At 46.1% G+C, this 26,364-nt stretch overlaps 2 protein-coding genes across 15 annotated transcripts in view; both read left to right on the top strand.

Moving 5' to 3' along the window:
- Positions 1–5,135, top strand: part of LOC117148881 (amyloid-beta-like protein) — a 39,007-nt gene extending 33,872 nt beyond the window's left edge. For 3 of the 13 annotated variants that reach the window (XM_033316569.1, XM_033316575.1, XM_033316571.1), the window contains exons 7-12: positions 13–165; positions 1,756–1,905; positions 2,098–2,780; positions 2,844–2,991; positions 3,070–3,264; positions 3,373–5,135. In XM_033316569.1, the coding sequence (XP_033172460.1) occupies positions 13–165; positions 1,756–1,905; positions 2,098–2,780; positions 2,844–2,991; positions 3,070–3,264; positions 3,373–3,480 (1,437 nt within the window). In that variant the 3' untranslated portion in view covers positions 3,481–5,135. The remainder of the gene's footprint in view (positions 1–12; positions 166–1,755; positions 1,906–2,097; positions 2,781–2,843; positions 2,992–3,069; positions 3,265–3,372) is intronic. The other 10 variants (XM_033316573.1, XM_033316578.1, XM_033316574.1 and 7 more) reach the window with 7 other exon arrangements.
- An 826-nt stretch (positions 5,136–5,961) lies between these two features.
- Positions 5,962–25,779, top strand: LOC117148883 (homeobox protein vnd). Of its 2 annotated transcripts, none has more exons than XM_033316584.1 (3): positions 5,962–10,891; positions 21,290–21,948; positions 24,006–25,779. In XM_033316584.1, the coding sequence occupies exons 1-3, from the start codon at positions 10,773–10,775 to the stop codon at positions 24,959–24,961; spliced, it is 1,734 nt and encodes a 577-aa protein (XP_033172475.1). In that variant the 5' UTR covers positions 5,962–10,772; the 3' UTR covers positions 24,962–25,779. The 2 variants fall into 2 exon arrangements, with proteins under 2 accessions (XP_033172475.1, XP_033172474.1); XM_033316583.1 differs by lacking the exon at positions 5,962–10,891 and adding an exon at positions 17,940–19,738.
- The last annotated feature ends 585 nt before the right edge of the window (positions 25,780–26,364 follow it).

Consider the following 26,364-nt stretch of genomic DNA (forward strand, 5'->3'; position numbering starts at 1 on the left):
TTCTAAACAAAGGAAGCCCAACAGCGCCTTGAGGAATCGCACCGCGAGAAGGTCACGCGCGTTATGAAGGACTGGTCCGATCTCGAGGAGAAGTACCAGGACATGCGCCTAGCGGACCCCAAGGCAGCCCAGTCCTTTAAGCAGCGGATGACGGCTCGCTTCCAGGTCAGTCATCCTCCGTGTGACGCACTCATCTCCAGTCTCCCAATTCCCACACCCCTCTTACTCTCACTGTCTCTACTCATCACTATATCTCTGTCTCTGTCTCGCACCGAACCCCCTCTCTGTCTCCCGTTGACCACCTGCTCCATCCTGTTGAATGTTTGATACATTTCAAAGCTATGTCTCTGCATCTGAATGTGTGTGTATGTGTACGAAGAGCTTCACTTGGCATGGGATTGATAAAAAGAAGAGCCTTTCTGCTCTTTCAGTAACTAACTTCTTGATTTGAAATTAATTTCAGTTAATCCACATTAATTTTTAAAGAAAACAGCCCTCTTTACTTTATGAGATTAGCGAAATTATTTACTAACGACCGAAGATCACTACATCTGCGATAATAATTAATGGAATTGGAAATTACCTTTGCCACCTGAAGTCTCTTTAGTTATAGGCCTCATAAGAAGTATAAGACGTATATAATCCATATGTAGTATAAAGCCCACTTGATCTTTCATTTGAGTTTGTTTTCTGTTTTGCTTTTAAACTCATTATCGCGCACCCTGTATATCGTAATCGTAATTGCTTATAACCTTCACATTATCGTAGCTCATTATATTCATATTTTTCATGCATCAAGTAGTGCTCATTATATTATCTGCTTCTGTTTGCTGCGCTGCGAGATCCAGAAATGGGTTAAGTAATACCGTTGATAAGGTGGAGCTTCCCATACCTCTGGACATCGTTGGGCAGTGTTTTGTGCATTTGTGTATCCATATGTATGGCAAATGGGAGCGAAAGAGGCATCAGATTGTAATCACAACAGCATTAGGAATACCAGTAACAATAACGATAATGCTGCTCGAAATCTAACCAGTTAACAAACTACCACAACATCAACGAATTAATAGATCCAATACTCATATTACTAACATTGCAAGTGCTTTGTAGTCACGCTGATTGGCATATAAACTAACTATAACTCGCCTACACCTAGCCCACAAGAGAACCTAAACGTATCCTTAGTTTTACATTTTTTTTTCGGATCTCCAAAGATCGATCACCTAAAACGGACATGAACGAACGACAAATCGACAAAGCGACGATTTCAATTTGGTCCTTATCGATGGGTGCTGTTTACGTAATCGCTGCGCATCCGCAAGCATTGCTATTACCGCAAATACATGTACATGTACATATACCATATCTACCATATACTTTATAATATCATATCATATATCATATATGCCAAATATCATAGACCCTGAAACCGGAACCTACTCACAACCCGATCAGGACCTTTTCGCTCCCTCATGGCAGCACTAAAAGTTAACTACCTATTAAAAGTAAACACCCGACAAGACGCGCTACGCTTTCCCAACGCTTTCCCAACGCTTTCCCAACACTTTGGCCACAAGCCTTCCACGAGACGGTTAAGAGTCGAGGCAATTTTTTCGAAAACTTAAGCGAGAATAACCAAAGTACCAATAGACTGATCGACAGCTGCAAATTGTTATCGATCGACGCAAATTCCCCATGCTGATAATCTTTCTCTCTTGGTGTGCAATACGTCTTTATATGGGAATGTAATTTTAGACTTCTGTTCAGGCACTCGAGGAAGAAGGCAACGCCGAGAAGCACCAGCTGGCCGCCATGCACCAGCAGCGCGTTTTGGCCCACATCAACCAGCGGAAGCGCGAGGCCATGACCTGCTACACCCAGGCCCTGACTGAGCAGCCCCCGAATGTGAGTAGATGCTCCGCCATGGAATTATCGCTGTCACGAGGTGGGCTAATTGCTTCAGTATTGGCCGACAGAGTGTGCCCACAAATATTTATTGTCAAGGACCCGATTAGATAGATAGAGGCATTGCCATTAGCCCCCCTCCATTAGGATGGCGGAAATGAAATCTGTGCTAACTCCTGTGATATCCTCTAGGCCCACCACGTTGAGAAGTGTCTACAGAAGCTGCTGCGCGCCCTGCACAAGGACCGGGCCCACGCCCTGGCCCACTACCGGCACCTTTTGAACTCTGGAGGACCTGGTGGACTAGAAGCAGCTGCTTCGGAGCGTCCACGCACTCTGGAGCGCCTAATCGACATCGATCGAGCCGTAAACCAGTCGATGACCATGCTCAAGCGCTACCCAGAGCTCTCCGCCAAGATTGCCCAGCTGATGAATGACTATATTCTGGCACTACGCAGCAAGGATGACATTCCCGGTTCCTCGCTGGGAATGAGCGAGGAGGCGGAGGCCGGCATTCTGGACAAGTACCGCGTCGAGATCGAGCGCAAGGTGGCCGAGAAGGAGCGACTGCGGCTGGCGGAGAAGCAGCGCAAGGAGCAGCGTGCCGCTGAGCGGGAAAAACTGCGCGAGGAGAAGTTGCGCCTGGAGGCCAAGAAGGTGGACGACATGCTCAAGTCACAGGTGGCCGAGCAGCAGTCCCAGCCGACTCAGTCGTCAACCCAATCTCAGGCGCAGCAGCAGCAGCAGGAAAAGAGCCTACCCGGCAAGGAGCTGGGTCCCGACGCAGCTCTGGTCACAGCGGCCAATCCCAACCTAGAGACCACCAAAAGCGAGAAGGAGCTGTCGGACACTGAGTATGGCGAGGCAACAGTGAGGTAGGTCCCGTCGAGCTTGTGCACACCCCATTCCAGGACTAACGACTCTACTTCGTTTTGCAGCAGCACCAAGGTGCAGACCGTGCTGCCAACGGTCGACGACGATGCCGTCCAGCGGGCGGTGGAGGATGTAGCCGCCGCCGTCGCCCACCAGGAGGCCGAGCCGCAGGTGCAGCACTTCATGACCCACGATCTGGGCCACCGCGAATCGGTATTTGAGCTGCGGCGCCAACTCGTGCCGCATTTGCCTAAAGCCTATCCCCTCTCTCTCTCTCCCCTCTCGTTGCAGAGCTTCTCGCTGCGCCGCGAGTTCGCGCAACATGCACACGCGGCCAAAGAGGGCCGCAACGTCTACTTCACGCTCTCCTTTGCCGGGATCGCCCTGATGGCGGCCGTTTTCGTGGGCGTGGCCGTGGCCAAGTGGCGAACATCGCGCTCGCCGCACGCCCAGGGCTTCATCGAGGTCGACCAGGTGGGTTGTCAGGTGGGTCAGTGCTTCGTGGGGGCAGTGGGCAGTAAGTCACTGCAGTACAGAAGTGGCGAGATGCTGTTGGCTAACATAACTCACGGATTTGCCTCTTATTCCCACCAGAACGTCACAACACACCATCCCATTGTGCGCGAGGAGAAGATCGTGCCCAACATGCAGATCAATGGGTACGAGAATCCGACCTACAAGTATTTCGAAGTGAAAGAGTAAGCGAGATGGCGAGATGGCAGCATTGACGCGGCTGGCAAGAGCGAGCGAGTGGCACACATCAACAACAACAGTAAACGCAACTGCAGCCACCGCGATTTAAAAATGGAAAAAATTAAGCGTAATATTAAAGCAGATGGGAAGAGAAATGATTTTTTTTTTCGTCAAATGAGCGCAGTTTCAATAAGGAAGAATGAAAGGGTAGGAGAAAGATAAATTCAATAAATGGTAATATATCTATATATTAAATTAAAGCAAGCAAGCAGAAAGGCAACAATATAAAGCAAGCAATTAAATTTAAGTATTTGAATGTTTAACAAAACGCCGTAAACATCCTTTCTAGCTCTCTCTTTCTCTTCCCCTGTCTCTGTCCCATCACCACACACACACACATCAAAAGATGGCACACACTCACCTCCAACTTTGTGATTCGTCTTGAGCGCCAGCTACGCAAAGAGAGTAGAAACGCTCAAGTGATGATCATACACGTGGAGCGGGGGAGGAGAGGATGGAGAAGAGCGAAAGAGCAAAACAAAAGATATTCCTAGTAAATAAATTGTCAACACACACACATCCACATTCAAACACCGACTCACCCGCAGAACAGTCACACCCCCACTCACACATACAGTGCCAGGAACCCGCGGACGAAGACACAAACGCATTCATGCCTGCTTCGTAGCATATTTTTGAGCGTTTCGTGGCGTTAGAACGCTTGCAAGCCGATCGCAATTATAAGCAAAAACCTACGTCATTAATTAGAGCGGGAGCGCGAACTAGAAGAGGAAAGCAGGAGGCAGCAACACCCACACACTGACACGGAATCTCGCACACTGAGACACTTGTGAACCCAAGAGCTACCTACGCGTACTAATCCCTATTCGATCGTGCATATGCGCTTCTTGTGCATATGTCAAACTTTCTCTCTCTGTAAGCCACACACACTCACCAGAGAAGGGAACAGAACACACAAACCACACACAAGCCACACACGCATACACGCAAAATATATACAAAATATTTACAGCAAAGCCAGAAGAAATGTCCATAAATGTATTTATGTATCTATACACGAGCCACACAAAGCAAAGGTAGAAAGTCAGCCAGCTAGGGAAGAATCACGACGCTTGGCGGGCTTTGAATATAATATACGAATCAGCTATGTAACAGAAACAATGCAAAACGCTAAGCTAATTGCAGACAGAAACAAAAGAAGGAAAACCAAATATTAAAACGAAAGCGAACAAATTTTAGAACTTTTTCTGCATATTTTGTGTGTAAGTCGATGGTCGAACAAAAACAACAAGAAGAACAAAAAGGATTTCTCTCTTTTTTACGTACATTTTCACCGAAAAGACAGCACAAAACAAGACAGCAGTCACAACTCACAGCTCACACCCATACAGCACACACACACACTGAACGGAGCCAAGTAGAGTTGATTTGATGCATTTCATATCGAACGCTTCGCAAGTGTTGCATAATTGCCTTAGAGCCAACTGCGGCAGAAATCAGATAAGCGGGCTCGGCGAATCGCAAAATCCAGGGAGCTCGCAGCTCGGAGACGGCACCACCTGGAGTGGACGCTCCAAAGAACCCGAGGCCCAGAGATAAACCAATTCGAAACGGCTAGTTCATTTCATGGCTCGATTGCTTGGCAAATATTTGGCCTGTTTTGTTCGAGCAGCGAGATACTGTTACTCAATCAAGCCCAATAATCGAAATGCTTTCCCCGCTGAAAGCCGACAAGTGGCTGCCCTTCTCAGTTCGTTTTCCATTTACGATTTACGTTTAATTTCCGTTTCCATTGCCAAATTGGCCATTTTCTTTGTGTGACTCACTTCGGCTGAGATTAAGCGAAAGCACACACTGACTCATCAAAGCTGCAATTCAAACTCAGATCAATGCTGAGATGTTACTAAATCAAAATGTTGATGTTACCGAAATCATAAAGAAGAAAGCTTCGATTTAAGCCGATATTTTTCAAATGTACAGAAAACAAAACTGGAAACTGAGACAATTCAAACCAAAATATTTGCTGTACCTCAGAATACAAATATTTTCAGTTTCATACATTGATTTGTGGTTGTTTTAAGTTCAGTTTAGGCATTATTCGTAGCCACATTTTCAGCTTAAGTTCTCATTCGAAATAAACTAAATTGTATTGGCAATTTGAACGGCACGAATCTTGGGATTGTTTAGAACACTTGGCTCCATTGAGAAGATCCGGGCAAACATTGTTACCACGTTTTAAAAGCATGGCAATCAAGGCAAATCTACGGCGCTCCGCGACACAGACATAAACAGACGCGTTATATAATGTATTACAAACATATATATATTTAAAGAGGAAAAACCAAATGGCAAATCAACTACACAAAAAGCAAATAAGAAGAAATCTTACTAGTCAAAGCTTGAATATTTTTTAATTTATTCATTAATGCAACAAGAACAACAACAAAAATGAAAAAGTATACATATATAAAAAAAAAACAAAAAAAGAAAAAACAATTGATATTTACACTTAGTGAAGCAAAAAGCAAAACCAAAAAACAAAAAAAGCGAAGAGTATAAGCGAAGAAAGGAACAAAAAAACAAAAATGATGCAAATGTGTAAGAAATAAACCCCGTCCTGCATAAATAAAATTAAATAAAAGAATAAAATAAATGGAAACGTATAGAATATCATAAAGTAAAGAAGATTTACACGAAAATTAAATGCAAAACAAACAAACAAAACACGAGAAAGCAAGAACAACAAAATTATAATGAAATCGCATGTGTTTTTGTCGTAGTCTCATCATTGAAAACCAAGTGGAAGTAAATAATATAATAATAAAAGAAAAAAAACAAGTTAATTGTAATGAGAAGAAACAGCAAATAAGAGCAACAATTTGTGTAATTCTTTTAGTCGAACTATGATTTTTGAACGAGCAGAAAACTAAGTTGGAGAAAAGTATATAAAAATTTAAATATTAAATGTACTCGAAGACAATTGTAATTGCAACAATAATTGTACGCTACATATACTATTATTAATGTGGAAATATTTCAGCATTCTGTCCTGGCGATTAAGCCCCGATGTTTGATCTTCGATCGGCGATCGACGATCGACGATCTTTGATCTTCGATTCTTGTCAATCTATCCGGTTGGATATGTTGGGCATTATTACACTATAGCCGGGGCGCAAGAAACCCAGGAAAAGCCAGGAAAATTGTATAATGTTTCACACAAAGATCCAATGATGGAAAACCAAATATAAAACGTAAGAATGCGGATGAAATACAGAACAACAAAGAAAAGAAAACCAAAACAATTCTCAATGTATAATCATATAATTTGATTTTGACTTTTTGTGTTCTTTTTCGAAATATTTTGCATAAATAAAATAAAATAACAGGAAAAACAAACAATCAATCGCATGAACCCTGTCATTATGCTAGCCTCCGATCCAAATCCAGATAGCCTCAAGATTATCCATTATTTATTTCCCGCGATCGGCCATATATTTACCCGATAACCATCAAGCCTTATCAATTTTCCTGCTCCTATTTTGGATTAGCATCGATAGCACGGGGTCAGATGAAAGAATATTAAATTAAATTACGGAATTGAGCTCGTCGCTTTTGTCGGTTTACAAGCACTAATTAAGTCACCATTTGATAAATAGAGTAAGTATTAAACAATATGCGCTGGTATGCGCTGAATGCATATTTTGCACCCAAAAAAATGATTCAGAGGTTGGCCATCGTCATGAGTTCAATTCCTTTACGCGACAAGAAAGGGAAGCGGCAAGAAACCTTGAAGGAACATAAACGTATAAAAGTTTGGATGCTCCTGAAGATTAGAATTTCGAAGCAACATGAAACACCTAAATAGTGCCGGGTGGAACAGGGTCTGGGTCGCCAACCAGTCCAGGAACAGAGGCATTCAACATCTAGGAGTGCCGGACTGAATTACACTGCGCATACATGTGTGCGCGCTCATTATGAGTTTAAACTTCGAGTGCGCCAACAAGCCTTTACAATAAATCACTTGAAAAGGTATATGTGAAATCAATGTAAAGCACTTCAGTCTATCAAGTGTCCAAGCATGAAAATTGACGTACATTTTGATATATGGGCGGGAGAGCTTATTCAGTTTCCGACTCGATTCGGCGTGGCTTTCTGCCGCACGGGCGTGCCTTCAGTTCGCTCCGCGTTTCTAGTCGCCTTTCGCCGCCTTTCTTGATCGACGTGGAACGCCGTGAATGTGGAGCACGGATGAAGCAGCGGACACGGCGTGTAGATAGCGATCCGTTCGGAATGGCTGGGGTGCTCGAAGCTTTGCTTTGCTTGTTTTTCCCGCCTGAGTTGGGAAACTTTCCAAAGTGCATTCTGCATTCCCAAGAGAGCCCCCACTCAAGTGGCATTGTCCCCTGTCCGATTTGTCCGCTACATGACAAATGACAAACAACACACTTGGCGGGCGTGCAGTTTCTATATCGGAACAATGTTCCCCTTTGGGCCACAGCTAGAGTGCAGTTAGAGGGTCAGACAATTTTGAAATGCACTTGAGGGTATTGGGAACTCGAGAGCGTGTGCGTTTCGAGCTGGATGCACTTGCAAAAACTACTTTAGGTTCCTGCTCTGCACTTGCGCCGCTTGACCAAGCAAGGACTCATCGGGAGTTCTTTAAGAGGAAGGAAGAAGCTTTTGACAGAATCCATTTATCATTCTATAATGGCTTTTTATTCACCTCTTCATCAACTATCAATACAATATCTCAATCTCCATAAGCGCCAACACGGCCTTCCTTTGAGCTTCATTTTTGAAAAAACGCCCATTGAGTGCTTTTAAGAAGTGATCCCCAAAGGGCTCATATCGCTCCGAGATCTTCACAAGCACTCCCACCGCGATTGCCACTGTGTCCGGCCCCCCAGAGCGACAAGATGTCAGTATGGGGAACAGATAGCTGCTGGCACAGCTCCTGAGATCGCTTACAAATAAGGGGCGGTCGATGGGGCTGGCTTCGAGTCGAGAGATACGGGCATAAACAAATAGCTCGCGATCCAACCACCGAGCGGGTGCGACAGGGACGAATAGAGTGGCTAGAGTGGCTAGAGAGGGCAGTCCACCCCACTTGGGTGGTGCTCTCAGTAGTAGTGCGATGGAGCTGGCCCCCTCATACGGTGGTGCAAACGGTAGCCGTAGCCCGTTCTCGCGCCCGATAAGAATCGAGCGGCCGAACGAGACGAGGCGGGACGAAGCCAAGCATGTTGCTACAACATTGGAACAGGCAGTCCGCATTTAAATTGAGCTGATTAGCCAGCATATCAATCTGTAGCGTGTGGCCTGGTCTTTCCTAGCTCATACAAATGTTGCGGGTCGTGCTGCGTTCCCTGGTGTCTGCGGCATTATCACCAATATCGATATCGCCTCGACACGATTGCAAACAAAAACAAAACGAAAATAAAATAAAATAACACAGTAAACAGAAAACAGAAAACGCACCGAACAGGAGTTTTATGGAGCCCCACAACAACTCCTGATCGAGCAGCGATATTATTTGTCAATAAACGTACGCCCCACAATTCACCCATAATAATAATCTATGGCTCGGGTCTTATTTTTATTAATTTATGATTCGGCTTGAACTCGCATTTAACTCGGGAGTTAAACCTGGCAATTGCTGCCCCTCCCCGCCCACCTTGGTTAGGGGCTGCCCAAACATCAAGTGGTGGTCTTATGAGCGCCCATTATGATATTTATCGACAGCCACTCGACAAATTTATTCACCCGCACTCACTAATGGATTGGATTGGATTGGATCGCCTGCTCAGCGGTGTCTTTCGTCAAAGCGTCCACTTGAGATCAACAACGAACATGATTCAGAAGTGCTGACTCTTACGGACAGTCCCGGTGGACGGGCAGACAGGTTGCGGTTAGATACCGCGGGATTAGGTGCTGATTTAGTACACATTTCCCTGGGGGATAGCTTACTTTATAAATTGCAAAATTGAATGGGGTGGGTGGAAGCGATATGACTGCTCCAGGACAGGATGCCAGATATCAAATTTGCTCATAGGCGTGACATTCTATATGATTATATTGCTGCTAAGGGATTGGCTGAATAACGAATTCTGATTCCGATCACTTGGCACCACTGTGCACTGCAGCTGAAGACCCAGTAAAATGAGAGGTACAAGAACAAATATAAGCGAAAAGCCCGATTTGGGGCGTTGTGAGTATCTCCCGGCTGGAATATATCACTGCGGCCCAGTTAAGTGCATGTGTGTACATATAGTACCCATATGTATGCATATATGTACATATACAAATATATGTACGTATGTATTCGGGGGGCAGCGATAACTGCAGCTCACACCTACAGGGATAGCTTTATCGATACTCTGTGTACACTATTGATATTTGTTCAACTCGGCTGCCTTCGACGCTCTCCTGTTCACTGCGTGTGCTTTGCTTAATACCTATTTGACTTTAATAAGTGATTGTTGTGCCGTTTAAAGAGTTCCCCGTTGCGCCACTCAAATTCTACAGCTATCCGGTTGCCTGATTCCGTTTCTCCAGTTGCCCAGTTGCCCAGTTGCCCGGTTCTCCGGTTCTCCGATTCTCCGATTCTCAGCGGATCATCGGGCCGCGAAGTCTTATGGCGGTGGGTCCAGGCTCCCCGGGTTATTCCATTGCCAGTTCGTCGCTAAAAGCACTGGATCGCAGTGATACTCGTATCGGCGCTTCTAGAGCGAGAGAGATAGCCAGCCAGGCAGTGAAGGAGCAAGCGAGATAGGGCCGCAAACGGACGCTCTCTTTTGGCGGACAGATTGTTGTTTTTCAACCGACGACGTTTTTATGGCTTATTGAATTTGGCCAGCGGCAGTCAAAAAGCGCGCGCTACGCCTGCCACAACTGCCGGGTTCGATCCGAGTTCTATATCTGCTATATATGTACATATATCTTCCGCTGCATATCGGAAAATGTAACTCTCGATCAAGTGCAGCTGACTTATAATAATCAAATATATCACGCCTTCGTCGCCTAATTACTCACACATCAATTAAAAAGTGATCGCGCATTAAAAACCCATCACAAAATATAATTCGTCGACAAATAGTGTATTAAATAAAATAATTCATTTAATGTGAACCACCAGCAATCAGTTCAACTATCCACCACCCACGTTCAATTTGTATGAGCTTTTTTTTCTGTTCAATTTCTTTTACTGTTACTGTTTCGCTCGCTGTATTCCTTGCGATTTTCCCGACGGTTCCGATTTTCCGCACGCGAGAGCCTTAATTATGAGCAATTATAATCCGAATTGCGGTTACTTCGAGGATTGCAGCTACTACACGAACAACGTGTTTCAACAGGATTATTGCATGCAGACGGATTACGAGTACAACAAGCATGTCTACGAGTAAGTACAGCCGAAAGTCTCGGCCCGGATTCTGAAATTCTGAACTCGAAATCACGAATCGAAAATGGGCCGACGGCGAATCGGCACACACAGTTCGTAACTTGTTAAATAATTAAAAAGGTGTTGGAGAATGAATATGGCTTCTAAAGCAAGCCCATGGGGTGTCTTCTTCTTCTTCTTCTGGTAATTGGTTACTTACGATTTGGGAAAATCTGAATAAGCTCAATCTACACTGCCGGATTAAGGCGCAACTATATTTGGAGTTTTATTGGAAGTTATTGGGGACAGCACTTGACAAGCGTTTAATTGTCCACTCCTCTGCCATCACTCAAATTCATTCATTACCCCGTTATCAGTCAATCGAACATAAAGCATTTTTCGTTGTCATCCAGTCAAGACATCTGTCGTTCACAGTTCACAATCTCCCATTCACAAGTCTCGGACCTGAATGGTCGGTCACATGAGATTGCAAGTATAGGGCACTGAGAAGATATGATTATATTTTGGTATAGCAACATTAAATCTGCAGTAATGACGCCCAGTTATCTTCAAGGAACGGATTAAGTCATTGATAAAAGACAGACTTTCAAGACGAGTGAAATCAATTGGTAGTATTAAAACTGTGGAACCGCACAGAAACCTATTACTATTACTACTGAATGCTCTTGGCCTTTTTCCATTGATCGGTCGGGGGATTGAAGATACTTGCTTCCGTACATACATGTATGTATGCTCGTACGCACCTGCATCAAGTGTCACAATATTTCCTAGAAATCGATGAGGCAATTAAAAACAATTTAATTTGAAATGAGCTAAGAAAACACACAACACACAAGCCGGGCTAAGAAAACACCGGTCGGAAACAGAACGGGACAGGAGCAGGATCAGGGCACGTCGCATTAACATTTAATATAACATAATGAATTTGAATTGGCCACCACCGAGCCGGATCGAAACGAGGTCCGTTCTCGGCTCAGTCCCTGATTTTCGCACAATCGTAAGCCAATGTTACAGCGTTGTGAATGGTCTGGCGATGGGACTCATAGTCATCCACCGGCGGACCGACTGGCTGGTTGGTAAGCCCAGGCAGAAAGGTGCTGGCATACGTATCGTTTATGGTAACACCCAGCACAGAGCCGCACAGCCCAGTCCAGCCAAGCCAAAAACCAAAACCCGAGTGCAACAATGCGCATTATATTCACTTTGTCACCTTTTCCGACGGCGGGGTTTTTGAAAAACCAAAACACATGTTTAGTGAAATCACCTGGAAAATCACACAAACAGGAGAGAACGAGGCGACAGGCAAAATTTGGGTTTAATTGGGTTTGTCCATAATCGTTGCATCGAACCCTCGGATAATCCGGGATAATGCTGTTTGCCAAATAAAACCAATTCCATTTATTTGTGCTTTATGTCATATGTGAGCCGGATCGCTACCCGCGTTCATTGATGAACCGCAGGATCTCCGTACGTATGTACGTGTGTACGTATGTACGTATGTACAACTCATATACCGAATACCCAGCGCTTAGTCCCGCTTTCAATCTCGGAATTCCCTGCGACGGCCGTCGTGGCTTCGAACGGCAGGTTGGGTTTTCCTTTCGTTACGGAACCCCCTTTGCAGAAAGGGCGCAGCCTGAAGGACAACTGAAAGCGGACGCGCTACTCTTGTCTCCCTGAAATATGAAGTTCGAAAAAATAATTTCATTTTAACGCAGAGTCCCCAAAGCAAGTCATTCAAGTTTGACGTACTTCAAAAGAAACAAAAAAAAATAAAAAACAGCGCCGCATAAAAACTACGAAAAGAGCATGGCAATAAAAGGTTGTCAGCTTCAAATGCCTGGGAATGTGTGCACATGTCCGCGACGATGGTGACGACCGATGAGCCAGGAAGTAAACAAAGCCCAAACCCACAAGAAAAAATGCAGAGCAATCGCGGGCACATATCCGACCTTCGAATCACCTGTCTTCGCCGCTTTCGATTGGCATTATTATGGCTATTCGGTCGGAAGTCGCTATAAATCTCTTATGTGTGATAATGTGTAATATCATATATAAGTGCAATTACCTGAAAGTTTTCTGCTGTATTCTTAAGAATTTTCTCAAATGCGATCTAACGGCGAACTCCACTTTGGAGCAACTGGTGGATACATTCCTTCCAATTCCCGACGACGAGCATAGGCCGGGTAATGACCTTTAAGTGCACAATTAAATGAGTAAATAATCAAAAATATAAAAATAATTAAATTTGATAAAATTAAAAGAAAACTCTGAGCAGTAATCCGATTTCTTCAAATGCTCCAATACTTTTCCGACCACTACTCTGTTCGCATGTCCTCGTTCAGGAAACTGTTACCCGCCAAATAAGAGGAAAATTCAGCTTTTTTTCGCTTAAACGGCGCTGTCAAAAAAAAGGGCCACTTGCCAGGAAAACGGAATGGGTGGCCATGCACAAAGTGGGAGTTGGGGAAGTAATAAAAGAGGAGCAAACCAAGAGCAGGGAAAAAGAAATGCATGCATATAGGCGAAAAACAACGGCTAGAAATTGATACATTTCATACAATTTACTTGCAGTTGCATTTCAGTCCGCCGGGACGCGTGACTTTGTGACATTTAATGCCAGTTTGTCAGCTGGCTTTGTCGACGGCATCGCATGCGCTATATGGGCTAGGCGGATACGAAAATAACACAATGAAATTTGCACCCGCGACAGGCATTTTGAATTCAAGTCTCCGTTTGATAGGCCTTTAACGAAGCATGTGATGTAGTGAAGTGCTACCGACAAGTGGGCAGGAAGGAAGCGGGGGCACTTCGTCTTCGTACTCGTTCAGCGGAAAAACACAATCAGCCAATTTAAAGCGGTACGCATGGAGCAAGGATTATTCCATTGAATCGAATGGACCACCAACCGTATGGCTCATTTGAAGATCGAAACTGAAAGGAGATCAGAGCCCGAGCCCACGCATTCCAACTTGAATGCAGTTATGGATTCGATCCCGCATCTACCACCACAAAGGCCAAGGTGATGTTCGAAAAAATCAAATTAGGGAACAACACAAAGGCAAACAAAGCGATGCACTGGTCATTTCGCACGCTGAGCCATTCAAACAAAATATACCATTTATGCTAGCGGGAATCGCCTTGGCATTTGGAATAAATTGCGAATGAATCGACCGAGCTGGCGACAGGACTGTTTTCCAGGTTTTCCTGGCCGACCTGGGGCGCCCAGCTGTGAAGGAAGTAGGAAGTGCGCAAAGGAAGTTGGTCGCACTAAGCTCAGTTGACCAACTGACCCGACAACTCGTAGACTCCTAAACCCCTAAACTCCCAAACTCTGGCACACTGACACAGTGGGAAGTGCAGCACAAAAAACGACATGGAAAGACCAGGACAGGCAGTCGGAAAACCCATTTGTCAAGTTCCGGGGCGCTACTCACCGAGATCCTACAGCTGCACAAGAGATACATGTACTCATACCAGCACAGATGCGAACGCAAATACAATGGCGGGACACATCCTTGCCCATCATCCTCTTCGATTAGCCATTGATCCGGTGAATGATCCAACCTCTTAACGGGTTGCCAAATCAACTTTTTATTAGCCACAACAGGAAGCTGCAAAATAATTGTATTTCTTTTGCAGCATGTAGAATCGATTTTTGTCGCAAGCATTAAAATGGCTTTTAATTATCAGATAAAACTTCAAAAGTAAAATTCTGATCAAGTAGACCAGCTGAATGTTTCTGTTGTCCCTAAGTTGACTTAAGCCCCTGATGGATTGACTAAAATTGACTTCGGATTGACTCGAGAATGGAAATCTTCTACTCTCGGCCGTTTGGGATCAAAAGCCACCCCAAAGGCGGAAGAAACATCTAAACGACGAGGCGACTGATCAGCCCGAAGAAACCCAAACAGATAACCAGCTGTATTTGCTTAGATACCAACCAGTACATTCGCATCTTAAAGGTCCTTTTTGACTTTTATACAGCACGGGCAACGCCTTCTTGTTAGGACCCATCCCCTTACATAACACATTTCTCATCTGGGCAAACAAATTAGCAGGAATCAATAGAGTAATAGACGGCTACAGGATCACGCCAGCACAACTGACCAGAGGACACAACCTCTGCGGATCAATGAGAGAGCATTCGGATGGGGAGATACACTGTTGAAATACATATTTCCAAATTTAAATGTTATATATGCTAAGCATAAGACGTTTCGCATAACTGTATCACACTAGCTGCAACTCTCGTGATTAACATACGATACGAATGTACTTATTAAAATTAAGAGTGTATTGCGGGCTGGCAGTAACGAATCATTCTGGCCAAGGTATAATAAAAATGGAAAAAGTAAAAACTCGTATTTTTTAAACACTGAAAAACTTATGGCTAAGTACATATACTTATTTCAAAGACCTTTTTTTTCGTGTGCACACACATAGGTGAATGATGCATTTCCGGCGAGAGAACAATACACAATCCCTTTGGCAAAACTCGTTTCCATTTTTTTGGTTTTTGTAAATCACTTCCGCGCAACGAATTGGAGACCCGAAATTGTCATGGACGTCAATTGACAACAGGAGTCGGCCAAAACCAGGGGCGAGAAGGCGGGAGGGGGGCTGCAGAGCTCTAGGGCTATAGAGTAGAGGGTCAGGTCAAAAGGGAGAGCATAGGCAGATCCGGAAGGTAAATTAAAATGGATGACAATGGGATGAGCGAGGGAGGGGGAGGGGCTGCAGCCAAACGAGCATTAAATGAATTACTGAATGAATAAGTGTGAATAAGTGTCAGTGGTAGTGTGAGTATGTCTGTGAATGGCTCCGAGTGTTCACATGAGCGTGTGTGTGTGTGTGTGACTGTGCGTTCGTGGCACGCTGCTCGAGGCTGCTGCAACATGGCCGCCTAATTGTATCCGCGTTAAGCAAACACCTTTTGCCAAATACCTCGATTTTTACGCCTGGCGAGGCGTTTAATTGGGGTTGTTATGTTAGGAGTTCCCGCTCACATATACTCAAATGTATGGCCCAAAGCATGCCGGGACTTTTGCACGGTTTGCCTGCGATTAACAACGTCGATTTGTGACACCCAACATACTTTATTGCATTCGAATGCGAGTGGCTTGGTGCATTGTGTGTCTGTCGGATGCGAATGCGATTGGGCCAGCACGCTGTAACACTTGAAATCGCACTGCCAAAGGACAGCTGGCCCTAACTGAGTAGGAAGATCCTAATGCGGACGCCAAAGATCCCAGCAGATGGACTTTTTTGAATAAGCATTTCATTTTAAAGTTCTACTTACACAATCTATGGAAACAGCGACTAATTGGCACCACAAAGTGCAAGCTAATTTAAACCATTCGACGATGAAAAGCTATCGAATATTAGAGTCACTTTTGATGTTGATGAAAACATCTTGCTGTCTTTTCCAATAAACCCTACTCCTATTTATCTATGTCAGCCGCAAATAGTCCTCTGCTGTCGGCGGACCTCCACACATTGCAACGAAAATATATTGAAAATGTATTCACAAAATCAAAATAAACTAGGCAATGCCGAAATCCGTAAAGGCCGAGCAGGAGGACGACAAGGACGAGAGCTGCAATTGAAGTTGTTTGTACTTAGAAATAAGCACAAACAAAGTAGTTTGAAGTGCGGAAAATACAGAAGCATGCATACAAAAATAAATAAATACACAAATAAAGGAGCAGAGGCGAATAAAAAACAAACGAGTTTTTGCGAGAATCGAATTGAATTCGTGTGTAATTCGAATTCCAGCGCTCCACACAAACACAGATAAATCCATGAGATACTAAAACTTCCTGCGGAAGCTAAGCCATAACAACAACGTCGACGCACACAAAGGTTTTACTTTGATATTAAATGCAACATCATCATTAAGCCCAATAACAATGGCCAACAACGAACGCCCGGGAAGATGGGCGTGTGCACAATGGGAGAAATTTCCCCGAAAAGTCCTTTGGCGTATTCAAAATTTCCCAAACATGCGCGTCAGCGCACGGTGCATATAACTCTCCTGCTCGCACGCTCTTCCGATTGGCCAGGCGGCCATGACGCGCCCACTTGACGGCGACGTCGTCGTCGGCAGAGGTTATTACAAGATAAAATTCTACGCCCTCCACACACCATCTCCATTCCCTCATGGGGAAGAATAATGGTGCGAAGTCATGAGCGACAGTGGGGTGCCCACTTTTGGAGGGCGGATGCTCATAGGGATCATGGAGCTTCCTTCGTATACACACCATATATATATATATGTATATATATATATATATGTTTATGCATGTACTATATATGTATATATATATATGTATATAGCCCCCAGCCCATATGTAAATGGGGCCAGCGCCAACGGACTCTTGCCATGTTTTCAATTGCCTCGGGTGGACACCCCCAACTCAGTCTGTCCTGTCTGTTACTGCTCGTGCTGATTATGTATATTCCCATACTTTACTTTGGACCCCCTCGCTCGCACTCTCCCTAGCTGTGAGTGTCCAGGGTATGTCCCGAAGCAACCTCTCAAGGAACGGCGCCATGTATTGGCGTTTGAAGGATCTGCACTAATCACGAGTTGGCTTACGAGTATGAAATCGAAATTCGAATTGCACGAACAGCGACACTCCTTGTACATAAGGCACCCATTTCAGTGCCCAAGTGGTCTATAACAGTTCCGTTGCACGCAAGAAATTTGATTCCCAAAGAACGTACCGTGAAGTAAACTAAATGTCCAAGTATAATAGCATACCACTAACACGGCAGAGAATAAAAGGCCTTCGCACAAATAACTTTCCTACAGTGGTATGATAAAGTGAGAATACAATTAAATAGGGTTTTCGCAGTGCGCATTTTAAGTATTGAAATTAATTGTCGTGGTTCAAAATAAGATTTCGGTTCTAACTAATATAAAATTACACATGTGACCAATCCTCCCGAGATCTAATCATGGTTGGTACTCAAAATCTCAAAGCATTACAACACGACTGAGATTTTCAATGATGAATTGATCTGATTCTTAAATAGCCAACTATATATAGAAAAGGTGCGAGTGTAATCCCAACAAATCTTTCTTATCGCTCACGTTCCCCAGAAGGATAATGGCTGATATCACCATCTGATATTATCGTGCTAAATGCCGGTCACAATCACATGTCCCGCCCTGTCCTGTCCTTGGACCCATTGCATAGGCGCCAAAAGTCGGGCCAGAAGTTCCCGCTCCGGAAGTGGAAGTCCAGAGTTGCAGAGAGCTAATAATGATAAATACAATTAAATGACGCGGCGAATGTTGACAACATCAAGTGCAGAGCACTGCTGGAAGAGAGCGGCCCAATCCCAGAATCCCAATCTGGGAACGTCAATCCGACGTGCCTGAGGAGGTTCGTGAGGCGCTACAATGGCCTCGCATACACACTCACTCTCGCACACACACACACAAGCAAACACACACAGAGGCTGCAGCACACACACACTCTCACTCAAGTGGCACTCTTGAGAGCGGCAGAGAAAGCAACAGGAAAGAGTTAGAGCGGGATGACGTGCGGCATAAGGACTCGGTTCACATCGTCCGTCTCGCTCTGGCGACGAATGGTGGTTGGTTCTCTCGGTGGTTGAATAGGCCACTCACATTGTTGCCGTATCCTTGTTGAAAAGGACATAAGAAGCCACTTAGCGCGCCCAACAAAGCCGAGAGTCTCTCCAGTCTGGCTGTGTGCGTGTGTGTGTTTGTGTGTGTGTGTGCGACTATCCGAGTATCTGCGTTATGTGCCCAATGGCAGAGGGATGCAGATACAGATATGCACCACATACATAGTGATACCCAAAGACACCCCGAGCATACGACCTGGTACTTTTCTGCCGTTGGTTGTTGGGTTTTGGTTATTGGCTGTTCTGAAGCGACTTGGACTCGTGTTGAGTTCTTGATGCCTCGTTAGTTGTTGATGACACTTCAGTTTGGAATGTTTAGAGTGCGCTGCTCCGCGGAACCGTGCAACTGAGAAATCGAGAAACGACTCGCGACCCTTGAACTATCGAACTTTCCCGGTGATTAACTTAAACTTAAGCCTAAATTGAACTATGTCTGGAATTTAGTTGCCGAACCAGGATACCCGCCTAAATCATCGCAGTGCTACCCAGTAAATACACATATTTTTTTCCGTGCTCCGATCACCGTAACAGCTCCAAAGTGGCGGAGAAACGCAAAAGTCCGCCCACGCCGCCACCCGCGTCGCAGCGTAGCAAATCGAACAGTGGTTCCCCGATATCGCAAAGCGATATGACCACGTCGGCGTCCTTGGAGAGGACCCCCTCAAAGCGGGATCGAGATCGCGAGCGGGACAACAGCAGCGGTCTGGGCAGTGCCGGCAGCTTGCCCGCATCGCCCCAAAGCGCGATCACGGTGAGTCCGTCCTCCCCAGCCACGCCGAAGCGCCCGCTGCGCACCTCAACACCCTCGCTGGAGCGGAAGAGGGAGCGTGAGGATCGGGAGGACCTGGAGGATCGCAAGGAGCGGCAGGAACGGCACGAGCGAGACAGAGATCACGAGAGATTCGCCACAGTCTTCAGCACCGCCAGCACCACCGTGCCCACGAACACAAGTTCCAGTTCCGGATTGGCGCCGGAACAGCTCCGCATTCCGACGGGCGCAGCCGCCTTCAGCGGATTCCCGGGACTCCACAGCATGAGTAGCCTCATGCTTCCATCGTCGGCGGCTGTGGCCGCCGCAGCAGCTGCCCCCTTTCTGCCCTGGTCGCCCATCCTGCTGCCGCCGTGGAACCACGCCCTCCTACCAGCCGCCTTCTATCCGGCGGCCCTGCGAAACGCTTTGCCCGGGTAAGCACAAGGATTCCAATGGAATAATTAAAATATTGATACCTCTGGATTGGTGGACACAAACCTATGAAACAAATGATTCATATGTTTTGGTTACGAAAAGCATATTTTGGTGATACGTTGACACAAGTTCATTCTGGTTCTTCTAATTAACACTTTGATGGCATGGATCTGGCCAAGATATGCATAAAAAGGACATGTCCCAGATTGAAACAATATTACTGACGACCGACAATACGTTTGCCTTTCGTGGCTGACCACTTTGTAAAAAGCAGATATGGTTTTCAGGGTTTTGAGTTCCCGATTAATGATATATATCTTCCTATTAATTCTCCTAATCTAATGATTGGGAAGATTGGGTATTGAAAGCAGAATCTGTAGAATACGCAAGACCAGCCATATTTTGCAATCGCCTTCGCCTAAGCTCCGACTGAAAATCACACCCTGCGAGCCTCTGCCTCCGTATTAGTGTTTAGATCCCATATAGCTGATAGACTTTTCCGGCTAATCCTGGTAGCTCCTTAAATTAGCCAAGCGGGCAAAGCGCGCAAGTACAGGACACAGGGCATAATTCCCCCGCCTCTTTGATCTGGCAAGTACTCAAGGTCCTGGCGAATGGCGGTTGGGAAATTCTGGCTTGTTGTTCGAGCCTGGCTTAGAAATTCCCGTAGGTGAGAGCCAGGGAAACCCCAATCGGGAACGACATGTGTACGGCAGACACGGGACTCAGATGCCTTCGAGATACTGGCGTCACACTGTCTGGCAATGGGATTTCCGCTCAGGAGGACGGGGAATGCCCGTGTAGCCTGTCCATAGCGTGGGAAATTCGCGAGTCGGGGTCTTCGGGAAAACTCGAAATGGGAAAACCGGAAGCAAGCAAACTTGCGCCAACATGTGGCACGACCTGTTTCGACCCGTAGAGTCCCTGCTGACCTGTGCTGACCTGCACTGACCCGAGCAGGTAGCTGCGATCCGTACGAGGAGGATTTGCGTTTAATTGTTGATGGTATTAGGCAAATCAAAACTCGGGGTCTGACCGGGACTAGGTGTCAATAATCCAGCGATTTGGGTGCACTTATTCAAAGTTAATTCCGGGGGAAATATGTGCGATTTCGGTTCCGCAGCATGCTCGCAGGATGCACACCCCCACCTCCTTGTCTTCTTAACGACGGCAAGTGCAAAAATCTGTGAAAGTCAGAGCGCTACAGGTAGTGCAGGTAGTTTCCTTTGCATATCCCGACCAAAGGGACCTCCCTTTGTTAAACCTTCCGGCCATTCATACGATTGACACAGGATGTCGCTGCAATAAGCATGAAACAGGGAAAAAATAGTTCCACGTCCTCTAAGGAGCCATCTTTATACTCGGGGAGTCATTAATCACTCGATTATATGACAATTTGTCGGGACAATTAAGAAACTACACAGAATCTCAAAAAAACTCCTACAACTCATCTTTGGTATGCCTTCTGTCATTTTTCTTTAAAACTGAAGGCAATTGAAATGAGAAATAAATATTTAACATTTAGAATTAATATATTGATCCCCTTGCAGCTTATTTGATGCAAAGGTCCCGTCGTCCCAACGCTCTGGCTTCCATATATCGGACATCCTGAACTTGGAGGGCTCCGAGCTGAAGAATGCAGCAGCTGCCGCCGCCGCCGCCGCCCACCATGGCAGCGATTTGAGTCACCACTCGGGCAGTGAATCCGCCAGTGGACATCGCGGCCAGGGATCTCACACCTCGCCTTCGGCGCTCTCGCCCACGCCAGCGGGCGTTTCCGTGGACGAGCACCACAATAGCAGCGGGACTGGGGGAGGAGCGGGAGAAGCGGATCACCACAGCACCACCGAGCATCACGCCCCTCCGAGCCATCCGCAGCAACAGCACCCGCACCACCAGCAGCACCACCACCCTCACCTCCTCCTCCAGCAGCAGCACCATCAGCAGGCGGTGGCCCCACTCCCTTTGGCGCACCACCAGAGCGGCGAAGCCCAAAGCCACGCCCACGCCAACGCAGCCGCCGCCCATCTGCTGGCCAGCCACAATGCAGCGGCTGCGGCTGCTGTGGCCGCCGGCCAATACCTGCCCAACCTGCCCAAGAACTTCCCGGGGAGCTTCGGCGACGAGATGTCCTCGTACCACCACATGGCCCAAACCATGCTGCAGCACTCGGGCAGGAGTGCGTGGATCAAGGAGAACGAGCTATACGGTAAGCGAATGTTTCTACTCATAAGTGGATACGCATGTATCCATTTTCATTTGCTCCATTTCCAGGAGATAGCCCCTGGCCATATCAATAACCAAGTTAGAGTTGGCTTTTTGAAGAAGCAACATTTAAATGGCAACTTGTAGGTGGTAAGGGTGGGATATGAAGCAAGTCTTTGGATCCCAAACAAATATCCTTATGAATCGTGGGTAGGCCAAAGAGCAACGAATTAAATAGGTTTCAAAATAGAATTATCAATGAGGTCCGCGGAAGCCCACTTGAGGAAATTTCCAATTTTCGACTGCATTTAACCCCCGATTAACTGGCCGACTAATGATACTGTTCCGTAACTAACCACTCACTGCTCCAGAGAGCCAGAGAGTTTAAGCAGTCGAGCGATGAGGCAGCTGTATTTGCATACCCTGTGGACTCGACGGATTCACGTGCTTCCAGGGTGTGACAAGCTTTGTTTAATACTGGCCCTGTTGGGTTTTATTTTCGTTAGCAGTTAACTGCGGATCGAAATGGGTATATAACTGGGAATCAAGGAGCAGGGGTTGGGCTTCCCCTTTAATCATGACTAATAGTTTGTATGCGCTTCACACTTGAGGATTAGCCCTGTTGTTTTTCTGGCAGTTGACGTCCTTCGTGTCCTTCGGCCAGGACATTCAATCGCTGCCCGCTCGATCGCTTCTTGTTGTTGCGGCCCAAACATTTCTCATCCTGGAAATTTATGGCACGCACTTCCGCCTCATCCCTTCCCACCTCTGTTATTATTCCTTTATTGTTTAGCTACAAATTATAGCTGCTGCCCACTTGCCGTTTTTTATTTTCTCTTGTCTGCTCTTTTTTGGGAGTTTCCACAGCTGTGAAGGAGTCGAGGAGGAGTCATTTTGATTATATTAAGTTATTAATTTGTTGAGTTGTCATGGTGAGCGCATGGCTTCCCTGGCAGGGCAAATGCGGCTAGCTCGGTGGAAGGGAGCTGATAGGCGAGCATTAGGACCTCCTACGACCATTGGATTTGTTGTTTTATCAATGTCCCACGAGGGAATCCCCGGGCAGGTGAATAAACACATTAGAAGACATTATTTGAAATACATGGCAATAGGAATAGAAAGGCAGCTAGGACGTGTTCCGATTCTTCGGAATGCTGCCTTCGCAGCACTATCTCCAAAAGTTCGAGAGCTACGAAGGACTAAAGGGCTCTTTTTGACTTTGTATAGTTACATGCCTAGTTTGAAGTTGCCTCAATACTGGCATAAGCCCACTGAAATGCCCCTGCAACCGCAGATCCCGCCTCAGAATATCAGAAATAGCCACACCCGGCGATAAATCACTATCTGTTGGAAGTTCGGAACTCTTGTGAAAGAGGGCGAACCGGAAGAGTCCCGGCTACCATTGATGTGTTTGAGGTCTGGCTTTTGTGTCGTTGTTCCATTAGGATCCTGGTTGCTGGTTTTTAGTACAGGCCCAGGATCAGCAGTCATTCAGCGAGAGATCGAAGCGATCGTTTCAGGTAGACGACGAGGGAATACCCACCTAGACATGGCTTTGTGTATGTATTTGTGTGCGCTGTTTGTCTCCGCCTAATTGGCGTTGTTAGGGTGAAGCTCGTAGGGGATGGGCAGGGGTTGATTTGACGCTGCGGACCATAAGGAGTGCATACATCTGGCATTTGACATTTGGATCGTTTCCGACCACAGCTTCATGTTGCGCCTAATCCAATTGCCGTAGTTGCGATCCTGACTTCCCCCTTTTGTCCCGAATTCTGCATGATCACTTGGACAATGCGGAGGGGTGTGTCGCTACATTAATTTACGGCTAAAGAGGTTTCTCAATTGCTGACAAATTCCCACCCAGGGCTCGCACCCTGCCGTTGTCTTGCTATTCGGTAGGGGGCCATTGTGAAAAATCCAAATAAATTAATGGCTATCCCAAGCAATTTATTCCTCACTTAGCAGCATATTAAGAAGGGAGTTTTCCCCCGGTTTTAGCCATATATCTACTACGAAGAATTAGCACATTAACCAAAACCTTGATTTCCTCTTTGATTCCAGGAACCCAGCAGCCCGCCAGTCCGGATAGCACCTCCCCAGTTACCTCGGAAGTGTCGTACACCTACATAGGTTCCAATTGCCAGACATCGCCTGCTCTTTCCGGCGATTACAAAAGCTACAGCCGGTCGGCCGATAGCGATGCACTGTCCGTGGGCGACGCCCTGCACACCCTCCACGGATCCTCTGGTAATGGGGGTGCCGGAGGCGCTCCGACGGCCCATGCCCTACACAACAACAATAATAATACGACAAACAACAATAACCACAGCCTGAAGGCCGAGGGGATCAACGGTGCAGGCAGTGGCCACGACGACAGTCTGAACGAAGATGGCATAGAGGAGGACATCGACGACGTGGATGACGCCGACGGGAGTGGCGGCGGGGATGCAAATGGATCCGACGGTCTTCCAAATAAGAAACGGAAGCGACGAGTCCTGTTCACCAAGGCGCAGACATATGAGCTGGAACGTCGGTTTCGACAGCAACGTTACTTGAGTGCCCCGGAACGCGAGCACCTGGCCAGTTTGATCCGCCTGACGCCGACACAGGTGAAGATCTGGTTTCAAAACCATCGCTACAAGACGAAGCGGGCGCAAAACGAGAAGGGCTACGAGGGTCATCCTGGCCTACTGCACGGCCATGCCACCCATCCGCATCACCCCAGTGCCCTGCCCTCGCCTCGTCGGGTAGCCGTTCCAGTTCTGGTAAGGAACGGAAAGCCCTGCTTGGGCGATAGTTCCAAACTGGGAGCCGACTGCGTCTCCGTGTCATCAGCCACCGCCACCGCCATGCAGAATGCCGCCGCCCATCACTTGGTTGCCCTAAATGGAGCGGCCGCCTATCAACATGCCGCTGCAGCGGCTGCCGGCCTTCACGCCCACGCCCATGCTCACGCCCACGCCCATGGACACGGCCATCCTCACGCCCACGCCCAGAGGGCTGCCTGGTGGCCCTAATATTGCTAGGAACTGGCATTCACGGGACTGGGGGCACTTCAATAGGTGAGACAGTCAGGCCCGTGGAGCGATGAGCCAGAAGACCACGCCGCCAGATCCCCAGTGAAGCCAAGTAAAAGAATATACAAAAATTATTGAAACACATACAAATCCCTACTAGCGTTTAGTCTCCCGGATTTATCCTTGAGTCGCTTCTGTACATAGTTTATATATATATAATCATATATATACCTAAATGACATATATTTATCCATTCCTGGATATCAGACCAATGCCCATGACAAAAGAAAGCTACATTTCCTTCTGAATAAAAATCAATTTGCATAATACTAGTGTCTCTTGTCAAGCGCATTTAAGTCGCATAAAATTTAGAAGTAGACCCATTTTTTTTTATTTTTTTTTTAGCCCTAAGTTTAATCCCAAAGATAAAATGTGTAAATATAATATAAAAATGAGGTAAATCTGAAAAATAGATTATTTCAAGAGAGAAATTAATAATAGGCAATATGCAACTAATTCTGTACTATATACCATATATCCAATTCAAGCGTAATAAGTGTTCACATTTTTTAGACAAAACTTATTGGCCTTTTTTTTCTATGAATACATATATAATATAGGCACTTAGTCCTAACACATATTTTTTTCGTGAGTGTGTGCGTGTATAGAGAGTAAACGGTCTTTGAATTTATAGCAAGTAATGAGTTCATAAATTGTAACAAACAACAAAGACAGTACGCTGCGGATGTAATCCAAATTGGACAACAAAGCAAATCGACACTACAAACTGCAAAGTACATGTCAGAGATTTAATAAAAACCAATTACATACATTAAAAAATAAACGATTTCCTTTTACTGCCAAAACTTAAACTAGGATAAAGGCCCGATTAAATAACAAGATATGCAGACAAGACCAAGATGCCATGAGAACCGAAAGACCAATTTATTGATCAATGCACTAAACCAACCTGTTATGTTATAAGAGTTATTGCCCCATGCACTTTATGGAATCGTAAATGGCACCCTCTCCCGCATTCCGTGGGGTGGTGGTGGCCTACGTATCGCCGGGCTTATAAACATGTTGGACAAACAATAAATATGGTCTTGATTATGGTTGTTAGCTACCGTTCTGCGATTGGCACCGTAATCCGTCCAGTTCGCTTGATTACGGCACCAGAACAGTTCTCGATGGATCGGGAATCGGCGAATCGGGAATGAGGGTAATGGCCATAAAGCCAGTGGGGCCGATAACGGGAGCCCGGACCCGGCTGGAAATGCAGGGTAATCATCGACTCTTGGCCGGGCAGGCGGAGCACCTTGTCTGGGGGCTCCGATTTGGAAGCAATTAACTACCCGTACACCCCTATAGCCGATGGCAAATCAGTTGGGAAGATATGGACT

The sequence above is a fragment of the Drosophila mauritiana genome, chromosome X (assembly GCF_004382145.1).
Source record: "Drosophila mauritiana strain mau12 chromosome X, ASM438214v1, whole genome shotgun sequence".
NCBI classification, from domain to species: domain Eukaryota; kingdom Metazoa; phylum Arthropoda; class Insecta; order Diptera; family Drosophilidae; genus Drosophila; species Drosophila mauritiana.